Raw genomic sequence first — 13,646 nt, 5'->3', positions numbered from 1 at the left:
AGAAATTTTGTAATTTTTTCAAAAATTTTTGAAAATTTGTTATTGGATCTCTGTTGAAAATTCGATAATAAACGACCCCAAGCTGCTCATAAATGGACTAATTCTTTTGGAATTGACGATTAATTGATTGATACAAAAATATATATACATATATATAAATATATATATATAAATAACTTACTTTTGTTAAATTTTTTTAAATATAAAAAAAAAGTGAAAAAAAAAATTAATCAAAAAAATTTGTGTAAGCAAATAAAAAAAAAATCAACTACAGAAAACGTAAATTAAAATTAAAATTTATATTTAAGTAAAAATTTTTCTTATATCCGTTTTATTATTATTAATTATATAAGGTTGTAGCCAAAACGAGCTAAAAATCAATTTTACATAAAAAAAAATTTTATAAATATATATGTATACATATAAAAATACGTATATATATTCAAACAAATAAAAATTCTTAGAGAATAATAAAAATATATTATAAAAAGGAAATAATATATATTATGATTAAATTTCGTAAAAAATTATAAAAAGTCAAATAAAAAATATTAAAACATATAATTTTTTGTTGTTTTATATTTGTTTACCAAAGAATTTTTTTTTTACTTTTATTAAAATATAAAATAATGTTTACCAAAGAATAATTTGGAAATATTTATAATATTTTCATTAAGAAAAAAAAAACATTTCAATTTTAACTTAACTTAGTGTTTAATAATAATAAAGAACAAAAAAAGTCGATGTCTTTAAAACTTAAAATTTACACTTCCACTTAAAAAAAAGTTTGAAGGAACACTGAAAAATTAAGCTTACCTGTTTTAAGTATCTAAAAAATCGCCTGTCTGCTAAATATTCTTAACCTTTGAGGAAATATGAGGATATTTTTTTCAAAGGTGACTTCCAAAATGCAGTAATAAAAGTTTCACTGCAGTAAGACTACCGCAGTGAAACTTGAAGTACGTTTTCTTTGCAGTAAAATACAAAAGTTATGCTGCATATGGTCCTGACAAGCTAAAAAGTACATAAAAGTTTTGTGAAAATTAATTCCAAAATGTGTTTAAATAATCCACAGATTAAAGAAAAAATATGTTTCATTTTATAACAAAATAAAATTTTATTCACACTATCGCTTGACTAAGTACAACTGTATGTAATCATTACAGCTTTTCTGATTATATTTTTTCTTTCTTTTTGTTTTTTATAGAGAAAAATAACAATACAAATTATTCATTCAACTCAATTCCCGTAAATTTTATTTTATTAAAACAAAATCTCTTAGTTGCATTCATTTAAAAATAAATTTCATATAAATAGCAATCTACATATATGCATTATGTGGATTACATTTTTTGTGGTTTTTATATAATTAAGTAATTATGTACATACATATATAATTTACTTGGGTGAATTAAGTTTGGAATCTGTTCAAACCAAAATTGTCCAAATATCATTTGCTCAAATTGATCACATTTGAACGTGATTCATGATGATTTAGGGTTTATCAGTAGCCTTCATCTCAGAAAGTATTTCTTCAAGTCCGTTCAGTATTTTGAAATTGACGTACAAGCTTCGTCAATACCAATGAACTTAATTTTGTGAACAATTACATTTTGCGCCTATATAAAAGTGTGATCTGTCCTCTTTGCCCGTCAACGGACTGATTTCGCATATTATGTTACTCAGGAAGTTGGTGATTTTATAAAACTCCTTGATGATGCATGCTCTGTTTGAAATTTATTTGGAGATCGTATAAAATTGCGTAGTTTTATTGTGCTTCATAACGACATTGCATTCCTTGTAAGATTATCTGAAGCTTATATTATGAGATTGAGAGATAAGATGTATTTGAGTCAGTTCTATCTGAGATCACCAAAAATTTAGTAGAGAATTTTTGAAAATTTTTATATTGCCATAACGCTTTTAAGTTTGATATGTTTTTTTCTGTATCAACTGACCATAAATTGCCAAAACAAACGAACTTTTGAAATTCTCACTCTTCAAATATTTTTTTCTAGAAGACTTAAGGCAGTTGTAGCATTTATCCAAAATAAGCCATTGGTTAAATACATATGTAATGTAGTAAATAGTAATTTACTACATACAATAATAACTTTCCAAAAAATTTTTAAAATTTTTGAAATAATAAGCGCATTTGAAACGGCTAACAGCGGACCGAAATACGGATATATTTTTGTTATGTCAAGTTTGAAATCCAATTTTTTCCCATAACAATTGCAACTGTCATATCAGTGTTACCAAAAACAAGGAATAAATTTTTAAATAATTTTCAATCATTAATGTAATTATTATTTTGCTAAAGCTTTTCTCCAGAAACTTTGTATAAAAATGCTCTTTATAAAATATGAAAAATATGTATACTGTACTAAAACTTGTTATGTAGCATTTTTAAAAACATCTGATAAAGGACACTTAGCGAAAAAGAAGCAAATAAAAACCAACAAGTGAAGAACATTATAATAAATCCTTATTTTAAGCTAAATGTTTTACGAATTGCATAACGGAGTATCTTTGAATAGAGTTAACAAATTTTGTGTAGTTTTTCATCAAAAATTATTATTAAATATTTTTACTGGTTTTATTAATTTCGTACATATATTTCGACGTTAATAAAATAGCTCAGAAACTTTTTAATCAAAGTGTTTTAAGAACATTAATACCAGCCTTCAGGCTTTCTATTTTTTTATAAATGAGTTATGTTATACATACTTGTTCTTTCATTTCATTTGTTTGAACATGCAGTAAAGTTTTCATATGGGAGTTGTTTTTAACATTTTTTTATATGATTGAAAATTCTATACGCTTTATAGAATTAAAATTTAATCGCCTTATTTTTTAATTTTTGTCTTGTAAAAAAGTTTATGGAAACATGAATCATGCCAATCGTGGCATAACAAATAACAAATTCGCTAATGTCAAAAGAAATTTTCATGAAATGGTCACCTATTTATTTGACGTCTTTTATGAATTGTCTGTCGCGTAAAAGCCAAATGTAAATACATTAATTGTTTCATATATTACATACTATACGATAAATAATACATAACTCGTCCATATATTGAATAACATATACTTAAATGTAAATTGTAAAACAATATTAATTAATTTAATAAAATTTAATGTTTTTAAATTTTGAAATACCCTAAAAAAATTGTAATTTCAAACTATGGACGAAACTACTGATTTAGAAGAAAAGTATAAATTAATCTTAAAAGGATTTCTACATAAAAATTATAAAAATCAAAATGATATCTATTTTGAACAGCTTTTTACACACTTATCTGGTAAAAATGGACAAAAAACAGGTAAGTGGTTTTCAAAATAATTTCTTTCATACTTTTTGTTTTGATGTATTAAACGTGAAACTCAAAAAGTCAAATTTTTCATTTAGAGAAATTATACATAAATAAAAAATAATTTTGTGTAGATAGTTTGTGTTGTTTTAAATTTACATAAATATTTACGAATCTAACTGAAAACTATGTATTTAGATTACAAGTCATTACTGCATTCACCGATAACACTTGAGTGGATTGATCAATGTCTGGATGCATCTATAGCTGATTTTAAGAAAATGGATGAGAAGGTTTTTGCATTTATGTTGAAATTAACTGCATTGCTTACAGAGAATGAGTGGTTAATACCTCAGCTTCGAGAAAGAAAAATTGCGGACAAGTATTTTTAAACAAAATACCATTTTCAATTTATTTTTCATACTAATTTATTTTTTCAGGATCGAAGAGTTGATTAATGCTAATTTAACAGAATTAACGCCATCTATCAAACTGGGTTATATATATTTTTTATCGGCTATTTCCAAATATAGTATTGGTATTAGCAGAATGAAATTCAATAATGCTTGGGAAGTTCTAATACATTTTTGTAAATCAAAAGAAACAATTTATGTAAAACGTCAGGCCACTGCATTGTTGTTTGAAATATTTGTTAAATTATCTACGAAAATTAAAGATGAAGAGATTTGTGTAGCAATAATTGCTGAAATAATGAAACCAATAAATGAAAATATTTATACAGATCAAACATTGAGTGTTTGTGTTGACGATAATGAATTACAAGGAAAAGTTTCCGCAGCATTCGATTTACTGTTGTATTTTTTACAGAATTCCCTTGAAATTCAAACCAATTTTTACATTGCTTCTTATTTCGAGCCGCCGTTTGAAATTGACAAAATGATTTGGAAATATATTGACACATTTCATGATCAATATTTTGTTGGGAAACTTCTTAAAATTTTAACAGCTTTAAATTACACAAGACTATTATTGCATAAATCGAAGAAGGGAAAAATTTCTGAAGAGGATTTTACACAATTTGGCGTTAATTTTTATAATTATATGAAATTTTGCATAATGAGACGTAGTTGCGATAACGTATTACTACTTGCTGAATACAATAAAGTTTTATGGACTAAACTTAATTCTGAAGTCCCAGATGAAATTGTTATTGAAAATGAGAAAATAAATTTTGGAACACAACTCGCTACAATTCAATTGATGCCAATTTTAATATTTTTAAAACCAAATTATGAAGAATATTGTAGTGAAATTGTAGACGATTATGTAACCAAAATTTTCAATATTACGAATGAATTCACTCAACGTATCGCGTATTCCATTAGAGATTTGCTTCTTGATTGTCCTGAAAATGCAGTTCATGTAGCTTGTAAAGCAATTAGTGGTATTTTATCTATGAAAAATTCGTTAAATCAAGCACAAGCTGTGCTCATATTTCAAGCAATGACGTATGCTTTGAAAAGTTTTCTGCCCGTGAAAAAGGAGCATGAGGCGAACGGTTCAGCTAAAAAAGCTAATTTAAATATTATTTTTCGAGAAAACTCAAATATAATGTACTCTTTGGTTGTTGGTTTGCACTCAATTGTGGAACACTTCAAAATTACCTGGAAGGATTCTATAGAAACAACTTGCATCTTAACAATAGTTTTGGGACTTTTGGACAATCCTGATCTAACTAGTAGAGTATGTATTTATGACGGAAGTTGGTCTATGATGCTTGTTTCCTAAAAAATATTATTTCGTTTCTATTTAGGTGACAGTACAGTTAGTTAAACTTGCTCAGTTATCAATTGAACGTTTTCTTTCTCCTAATATGGCCCTTTTAATGAACAACTTGAATGAATCTGGCATGCAAAATTTTGAATCTATTATGCTAAAACGGTTACACGACAATTCTTGGGAGGTTCGTGATAGCACATTAGAGCTGATTACAACAGTAGTTACACTATCGGAAATGAGTATGTTCAAATTTTTATGTTACATTTTAAATCGGTTTATATCCATAATATTTGGTCTTTTTTAGAATTTCCTCCATTTCAACAGTTTATTCTTGACAGTGGGGTTAGCCCCATTGTATATTCTATGGCACAAAACGATTCCGAACCATATATTAGGGCATCCGCTTTAAAATGCCTAGCTGAAATGACTAAAATTGATTTGATGTGGGATAAATCACTAAGTCAAATGGATATTATGGTAAAGAAAATACTTATGTATATACTTTAATAAAAATATATAATCCACTTCTTTTAGAAATTCGCCCTGTCCTTTATTCCGAAAGAATCTGAAGGAATTGTAAGAAAGGAAGCTGTAATTTTGGTTAGAAAAATATTTGTAAATCGTAAATATACTGTTCAAGAGCCAAACAAACTATTTTCTGTAATGGCGTATTGTGCCGTAAATGATTTTTATTGGGAAGTTAAAGTTCACGCTTTACACTTCTGGAAAGCGGTTATATGCAAACAGTTTACTAATCAAGGAATGATTGATGGCACGTTTCCTACAGTAACATTTTCCAAACAGCACAAAAAAATTGTTACATTAACCGAAAAAGAAATTTTGATACGAATTCAACGAATTTTGGATGATTTGTGCAAATATGGTATTTTGGGAATTCTTTTGGAATGTTTGCAAGATGAATGTGATTTTGAAGTAGTTAAGGAAACAGTCAACCTCTTACAAAAACTATTGGATTGTCTTAATAAATATGACTTTTTTAAAACAATAAATTTAGATAAAGAAAACAACCAAAAATTAAGTAGCTCAAGTTCATCTTTTGAAGAGGCTATGGAATCAGATTGTATGGATTTTCAAGAAAATATTATTAATGAAAACGGAATGGACATAAGTGAATTAAGCGAAACTGCTTTTAATGAAAATGTTATTGATTCAATTTTGGATTCAAGTGATTTGAATTTGTTAGCTTATGGTTACCAAACAAACCATATGAATGCCGAAAATGCTTGCAACAACAATTTTGACGTTATTGATGATAAATTCCATAAAAAATTTGCAAATATTACTCCAGAAATATTTTTGAACAAAATAACCAAAATAAATTTGAATTCATTGATAGAAATGAAACAGAATTGGATATCTGAAAATGAAAGTTTTGAATCGTTACTTGATGACATGATATATTCTATTAAAACCTTAGGCGTAAATGATGCTGATTGTTACTAAAATTTTATATAAAAAATATTTGCTATAAAAATTGTATAAATTATGTAAAAAGATTGTTTTTGTATTTTATATATAGATGGATATGTATGAAGCCCTTATGCCGTAAAAACTAGGTTAAGAACAAAATTAAATAAAAAAATTTATGAACTATTCATTAACTTCATAATTTTTTCATGAAATATCTAAAACGCTTTTTAACTAAAAAAAAAATTTAAAATTAATTAGAATTTGTTTTAAATAAATTTTTATTATCCGATTTTTTCAATTATGAAGAGTTACAATTTTCTTATGATAGAATATCAAATATTATTTAAAAAACCAAGAACCTTGGTACATAAGAACAACACATTTCACAGAACGTAGTTTTTCATCCGATTAATTCGGTTTTTAAAAATAATGGAAAAGAAAACATATTTTTAATTTATTTTATATTTGTATGTATGAATGAAACAAAGAAATATTACAAATATAGTTTTTCTTCATTTATGAATAAATCGTTGATATATAATTATATATAGGGTTTTTTGTGTGCTCAAATATAGATTTATGTTTTTTTTTGTAATTTAAATTTGATAAAAACCTATATGATAATGTTTATTATTTTATTCGTTCTTTCTTTATTCTTTGATATCTTCGATTTCAATTTTTTTATATAACACTTTTTTATTTTTTTATTTACTATCAATTTTTGCAATAATTTTTTATTGTTTAAATATTTATACTATTGATTGAATTTCTTTTGTCACAAAGATAATTCCCCCTGAAATTACTTTTACGTCCCTTAGGTAAATTATGTCAACTTTTACCTTCTAAGTGTTTAGGTGCATCGGCGTAGGTAAATTTTAAACGAAATGCTTCAGCTACTAAAACATTTATATGTTTATTGCCCCAATTATGCGTGGGAAGGTTTTGTAATAAAAGCATTAAACCCTAAAATTAAAAAAAATAAAAAGTCATGAGATTTTACTGTATTTGATATTATTACTTGAAAATCATTTTGTTGTAATAATTGATCCCGCCAGTGAAGTAAAAAGGCAGCACATACGTACAAATGAAATAACGCAAAACCATCTGATTCAGCTAAATATGTGTCCCAAAGTCTAATTGTACAATGCAATGGAAGTTCGCGCGTTAAAAGATTATTCATCCATCTGAATGAAAATTGTAAATAATCAACACCGTGATTTTGTAAATGTTTATGAAGCGTTCCTAATTTTATAATTAAGACATTGAGTATATTAATTATTTACTACAGAATTTTTAATTAATTTACCATCAATTCTTTGGATTAAATCCTTAAGTTGGTTGACTTTTTCTTGAATTCCAAGTTGAGCAAAGATGTAATTATCTTGTATGCAATCTAAAAATTTTGATAAACACCAAAATGAATCTGCTTCAATATTATCACGAATATCTACAGACAGCTCGTTTAAATTAAAAGTTTCTAAATCACGCTCTGAATGGCAAAAAAAAATAAGATTGTTTCTTATTTTGCTGAATAATTTTAAGTAAACATACCTGGTCCAAGAATTTCTTGCAAAAAAACAATAAAAAATGGTGTCACCAAATCATTGATACCTTGCACATAGCCTGATGCTGGATGTCTTATTGCCCATATGAACAAAATTCTTTCAAACATTTGTTGCACTAATTCTTGTTGAAAAATTGATATATGAGGATTCATTCTTGGCACATCAATATGAATCTTCAGTTAAAAATATTTTTTAAAAATTAAAAAAGTTCGCATTTTAGCTACATAGTTATATACTTGTCTATATGTATCTTGTTGACTTTCATCTTGGCTGTCTACTTTAAAATATTTTAGACGCAAATCATGATAGTTTTGCCTCTTGCTTTCTAACACGGAACTTCGGCGTTCTAAGCTCGGTGGAAGATATTTCGATAAAATTCTCCATGTAACTGCTCTCATCTTAAAAAAATTAAAATACACATGTACATTTATACAAAATATTCGAATTGGAGAATAAATTTTAAATTACTTTTCTTGGTATTCCAGACCAACTTAACTGCTTCAACGCAATTAAATCTAATAACTGATTTTCCAATATAGTTGAAAATTTCTCTATTTTAGTTTCATATTCTGAATCTTCAGAATTGCTTGTAAACTTTTGTGGTTGAGGCCTTCCAGGGTAAGCATGTATTTGGCGAAATTTTGGCCTGAAACATAAAGTTTTCCTTTCTTTAGAATAAATATATTGAAATGCTTATTTTAAATAAGACAAGTAATTTACGAAAATATATAAAAGTAGGTGAAAGCAAATGTAAAAACTTTAAAAACTTAATTCAACCTATTTAGGTTTTCCGATGTTGATGTATTTTCAATTGACGATGACAATACTTTGCTACTAAAATTACTAGTTTTATTTAAATCATTATCATTACTGCATGCGACATTATCTTCTCCTAAGCTCAATTGACGAGTTGCTTTAATATTAACTGGAGCGGTAGCTGTAGTATTTTCTTTTGATTTATGTAATATGTTACTGCGATGGGTTTCAATAACATTCATAGCTGTTGTTTGAGAAACCCTTTTAGAAATTTTTGTATCTGTATAACGAAATGTAAAACTTGAATAAGGATAATAAATGAATAAACTTCAGTATATTTTTAACCTGCTATTCCAGATATGATGCAAAATTCATCATCGCCAGTATCCCAAGCATCGCTAACTGATAACTGATAATCTTGAAATGATGTTCCAACACTATTTTTTGTGCTTTTAATAGATGTTGTTTTTGGACTTGGTCGACCAGGGACATTTTTAGTTCCTGTCTTCCAAAAAGAGGAATTCTCATGGTTACTACTACTGTCCATATTTTAAAAAAAATTTAAATCAACTTTATTTTTTATATATGTAGGTATGTGCTTTTTTAACCGACGTATTTAGAACACACTTTTTTTAATTTATTTAACAAAACTTTGGTACGAATATTATAAATTTATGTAATCATTTTTTATTTTAGTTGTTAATATATTTTGAATTTTTTATTGAAATTGAATTTTTCTTAACATAAAATTAATTTTCTAAATAAAAAATTAGAGTAAAAGTGGCAATTATTAATTATTTGACGTTTCTTGAAATATAACTAGAAGACGTCAACATGTCAAAAAAGAAATTTGACTATCGAAAACATTAATTAATAGATTAATATTTGCCACATCTATGATTGTTTACTTTTCTAAAAATAGGAAATTCAATTTTGTTTTCTCAATTCAGGTGTTGCTGTAAACTTTTGACACCTATAATCTGCTAAGAAATTGTTGCGGCAAATTTTGAAAATTGAGAATGCTGAAGTACATATACTCGTACAAATACAAAAGAACATGTGTATGTAATAATATGTGAATGTACTTCATTGAGAAAATTTTGGCGAAATTTTATAAAGTAGAAACTAAATTTTGTATTTTTCAAAATTTAATAAGAAATTACATGCTCATTTTGTGTTGTGCAATGTAAAGTACAGATTTTTCATAATATATTATATACTCATAAGACGCAATTCAATGATTCTATGAATTTTTCCTTGAACTAAATATTTTTATTTAAAATTTTTCATACTTTTTAATATCTAATAACTTTAATGTTCTTATGGCAGTACTCTTGCAAGCCAATGAAGAATTGAGACTCGAAATTGGGATCATTTGAATTTTTTTGCATATTCGTAATTGTTGCTTTCTTTCATTTATATTTATTCATTATTATAAATGACATTGTAGTAGTACGGGATTTGTTGTGGGGATAAACGAAATGTGCCAGAAAAATGAATAAACAATTATTATGATATCAATGTAGTTTTTCACATTAAAAGCTAACAGTGTTGAAAAGAAAATTGCGACAGTATAATCAGATTGAGAATTGAAAGTGGATCACTTATTTTTAGAAGCAGGAGTTTTGTTTTTGTAGTAAAATTATTTTTCACCGTTATAATTAAAAGTTAAATTCAATGACCAAAAAGTATACACCAAGATGAAGGAAGTTTTAGGAAAAGAAAATGGACTAAGTTTTAGAGGTAAAGAAAACCTTTCAGTAATTGATGGTTCTCAAAAAAAACCATGCAACTCTGAGAGTACTAAAGAAAAAATAAATCCTATGGTATATATCGTATTTTGTTCGTTACTGCTGGATTTACTTGTAAGTTCAGTTTTTAAGATATTCAACATAAAAGTTAATTGGGCCTCTTATTTTAGGCATTCACTATGATTCTACCTCTGTTTCCATCTATATTAGAATTTTATAAAAACAATGATAATTCCGGCCTATATGACTCTTTATCAAATAGTATAAAATACTTTCAAATAGCATTGAATGCTCCCGAAAAATACAATTCAGTTTTATTTGGAGGAGCACTTGGGTCAATGTTTAGTTTTTTGCAATTTTTAGTTAGTCCTATAGTTGGTGCGTTGTCAGATGTTTTTGGAAGAAAAAAAATGATGCTTTTATGTGCTGTAAGTAGAAAATTTAATTTTAACAGTTCATTTTTGATGTATGTATTTAGAAAGTGGTTAAAAGCGGTAAAAACGCAAATTTAATTAGGTACATTTATTTTATATTCGATATAAATTATAACTTTCATTTAGTCGATATCAATGTATACTTAAACGAAAGTGAAACTATACAACAAACCGGTTTTAATTTTTGTTGGTGTGTTTTCAAATTCTATGTTTGAAATTGTCACAATTGTGATAAAAAGATAAAAATAGTTTATTATTTTATTTAGCAAATAGTTGGAGTTAAGGCATGTACACGTTACTGTTTTTTTATGTTTTTGTGAATTTCACCAACTTCCTTTAGTTTACCGGAAATTGTGGAGTTAGTGGGAAAACTTAAAAATATTTTAAAAACGAAACGTATACTATAATGTACTTGGTATAAGCTTTTTAAAGTTGGCGCTCTCCGAACAAGGGGATTTGGTTTATTTTAATAAAATATAGGTAAAAGTTTAAGTTCATAAATTAGTAATCTTATTCATGCAACTTCTATAAAAAATTCTAAGTACCTATATTTTTGTGTAAAAGTTGTGTGTTATCTTCCCACAACACTAAGAGGCAGTAAAGGCTCAGCCTGAAATTTTTTAAAGCATTTTTTCTAATTTTTTGTTAAATTTACTAAAATTTCAATTTATTGAAGTTGTAAATACATAGCTGAATTTAAATGATGTAGATTTTATATGTAGCTCAAAAAGGATTTTAATTACCTCTAAAAGGATTAGCATAAATATTCAATTCTAAAATAAATGGAATCTCTCATATTCCATTTTTGAAAACGGACTTTTCCAATAATAACATTTCCAATATTGCTGATTAGGTTGGATAATCTGTATTCAACCTAATTATAATCTGTAATAAAATTTTAATGAATTCTAAAAAAAATTTTATGTAACTTGTGCTTTTCGTGCCGAAAAGAAAAATAAAATATATTTTATGTGCCATATACAATTTTTGGACACGATTAAAACAAGCCATTAATTGCTAGTAGCGTTTGTTATTGTATAATTGCTGGTAGCGGTTGTAGTTTAGAAATTAATAAAAATTTCTTATTGAGTATATAAACAAACATACACCTATTATTTTTTTCCCTTTGTTAAAATTTTAAAATTAATTCGATTATTTATTCTTTTTTTAACAGTTGGGAATTGCGTTTTCGTATTTCATATGGGCTATTTCCCACAATTTCGCAATATTTGTTTTAGCTCGATTTGTTGGTGGTTTGAGTAAAGGAAACATATCATTGAGTATGGCCATAATAACAGATGTCACTAATGTTTCAACTAGAGGAAAAGCAATGGCTTTTGTTGGCATTGCGTTCTCTCTCGGTTTTATTTTGGGACCTCTAATTGGCGCCATGTTTGCTATGTTTATGGATAAAACAACAATAACCTGGTATTGGTTACCTGCAATTTTTGCGATGAGTTTAGCTGTTTTAGACGTTTTATTCATAGGATTATTTCTCAAAGAAACATTACCAGAAAATAAAAGAGCATCTCACGTTGTTACTTCACTCACGCAAGCCATGGATTTTGTAAATGTGGTTTCTATATTTAGGTAACATTAAAAAATTGAAGGCAAATAGATATACATGTATGCATATTTAAAAAAAATTATTTTGTTAAGGTTTTCGGCTGTGAAAAATATTAAAAAGGATGATATTAATTTTTTGAAAAAAATGGGGTTCATATATTTTTTTTATTTATTTATTTATTCTGGACTTGAATTTACAGTAACATTCCTAATGTACCATCATTTTAAATACACTTCACTTGATCAAGCTAGGATGTTTTGTACCACTGGTAATAACCATATTTGAAAATATTAGGAGTGTTGTATTTATGTTTTTTGTTTCTAGGTGTTATAATGGCAGTTTTACAAGGGGGTGTAGTAAGAAGATTACGACCAGAGAAAATAAAGCCCTCAGCAGTGTGGGGATTGTATTTGATAGTCCCTTCCTTTCTATGCGTTGGTCTTGCTCCTACCAGTTTTTGGTTGTATTTTGGGATGATATTATTTGCTATATGTAAATTTGTTTTAAATATAAATTTTTCAACGCATTTTTATTTTTATTCTTATAAATAGCTACAGCATTCGTTGTTACATGTCTTACAACAATAGTGTCTCAATTTGGAAATCATGATCAAAAAGGAACAGTACTAGGTATATTCAGGTCGTTAGGTGCATTAGCCAGAGCTCTAGGACCGTTTGTTGGATCTATAGGTTTGCTTAAAAAACGACAAATTTTAAATATTTTGAATATACATATTTTTATTACAAATTTTAGCATTTTGGGGCTTTGGATCAACATTAACTTATGTTTTAGGTGGAATTTTATTATTATATCCAGCAGTATTGTTACATAAATTAAAAATTTAAGGTCGTTAATTATATTTTTCTTTTGAATCGATCTAAGTGTAGTTAGTACTATGGAACAGTCCAGTTCAACATTTTTTTTTATAAATTAAATATTGTAAATTAAATATTGTATTATATTTGTACCTTAATTATATAGTTTTATACCTACTTTATATATCAAATTTCTTGATAAATATTTAAAAAAAAATGTTTGTACATTTTTAAAAAAGAAAAAAAATGTAAAATTTTTTATACATAAAAATA

General features: G+C 26.4%; 3 protein-coding genes across 3 annotated transcripts; 2 read left to right on the top strand and 1 right to left on the bottom strand.

Annotated features, from left to right (window-relative positions):
* The first annotated feature begins 3,030 nt into the window (after nt 1-3,030).
* Nucleotides 3,031-6,656, top strand: LOC129605721 (uncharacterized). Its single transcript, XM_055515624.1, has 6 exons — nt 3,031-3,326; nt 3,513-3,696; nt 3,755-5,018; nt 5,089-5,293; nt 5,359-5,531; nt 5,589-6,656. Exons 1-6 carry the CDS (start codon nt 3,188-3,190, stop codon nt 6,516-6,518), a joined length of 2,895 nt encoding a protein of 964 aa, XP_055371599.1. The 5' UTR covers nt 3,031-3,187; the 3' UTR covers nt 6,519-6,656.
* A 464-nt stretch (nt 6,657-7,120) lies between these two features.
* LOC129605722 (TBC1 domain family member 22B) lies at nt 7,121-9,586 on the bottom strand. Its single transcript, XM_055515625.1, has 8 exons — nt 9,152-9,586; nt 8,828-9,086; nt 8,519-8,696; nt 8,287-8,448; nt 8,037-8,223; nt 7,792-7,974; nt 7,504-7,727; nt 7,121-7,448 (listed from the first exon to the last, which is right to left on the bottom strand). Exons 1-8 carry the CDS (start codon nt 9,351-9,353, stop codon nt 7,314-7,316), a joined length of 1,530 nt encoding a protein of 509 aa, XP_055371600.1. The 5' UTR covers nt 9,354-9,586; the 3' UTR covers nt 7,121-7,313.
* A 665-nt stretch (nt 9,587-10,251) lies between these two features.
* Nucleotides 10,252-13,451, top strand: LOC129605787 (major facilitator superfamily domain-containing protein 10). The gene is made up of 7 exons (XM_055515726.1): nt 10,252-10,671; nt 10,728-10,985; nt 12,166-12,581; nt 12,651-12,826; nt 12,883-13,050; nt 13,110-13,247; nt 13,312-13,451. Exons 1-7 carry the CDS (start codon nt 10,507-10,509, stop codon nt 13,401-13,403), a joined length of 1,413 nt encoding a protein of 470 aa, XP_055371701.1. The 5' UTR covers nt 10,252-10,506; the 3' UTR covers nt 13,404-13,451.
* Nucleotides 13,452-13,646: the final 195 nt, after the last annotated feature.

The sequence above is a fragment of the Condylostylus longicornis genome, unplaced genomic scaffold, assembly GCF_029603195.1.
Source record: "Condylostylus longicornis isolate FDR11 unplaced genomic scaffold, ASM2960319v2 ptg000014l, whole genome shotgun sequence".
Classification (NCBI taxonomy): Eukaryota; Metazoa; Arthropoda; class Insecta; order Diptera; family Dolichopodidae; genus Condylostylus; species Condylostylus longicornis.
This window is presented reverse-complemented; position numbering and strand designations above follow the sequence as displayed.

What these genes read in the sequence shown, in the direction of transcription:
- LOC129605721 (XM_055515624.1), top strand. Translation starts at nt 3,188, where the DNA reads ATGGACGAAACTACTGATTTAGAAGAAAAGTATAAATTAATCTTAAAA. An exon ending in GAAAGAAAAATTGCGGACAA is followed by an intron (nt 3,697 to 3,754) that starts GTATTTTTAAAC and finishes TTATTTTTTCAG; the next exon opens with GATCGAAGAGTTGATTAATG. An exon ending in ATCCTGATCTAACTAGTAGA is followed by an intron (nt 5,019 to 5,088) that starts GTATGTATTTAT and finishes GTTTCTATTTAG; the next exon opens with GTGACAGTACAGTTAGTTAA.
- LOC129605722 (XM_055515625.1), bottom strand. Translation starts at nt 9,353, where the DNA reads ATGGACAGTAGTAGTAACCATGAGAATTCCTCTTTTTGGAAGACAGGA. An exon ending in GGTCTGGAATACCAAGAAAA is followed by an intron (nt 8,449 to 8,518) that starts GTAATTTAAAAT and finishes AATTTTTTTAAG; the next exon opens with ATGAGAGCAGTTACATGGAG. An exon ending in TACAACAAAATGATTTTCAA is followed by an intron (nt 7,449 to 7,503) that starts GTAATAATATCA and finishes TTTTAATTTTAG; the next exon opens with GGTTTAATGCTTTTATTACA.
- LOC129605787 (XM_055515726.1), top strand. Translation starts at nt 10,507, where the DNA reads ATGAAGGAAGTTTTAGGAAAAGAAAATGGACTAAGTTTTAGAGGTAAA. An exon ending in TAGGATGTTTTGTACCACTG is followed by an intron (nt 12,827 to 12,882) that starts GTAATAACCATA and finishes TTTTGTTTCTAG; the next exon opens with GTGTTATAATGGCAGTTTTA. An exon ending in GATGATATTATTTGCTATAT is followed by an intron (nt 13,051 to 13,109) that starts GTAAATTTGTTT and finishes TCTTATAAATAG; the next exon opens with CTACAGCATTCGTTGTTACA.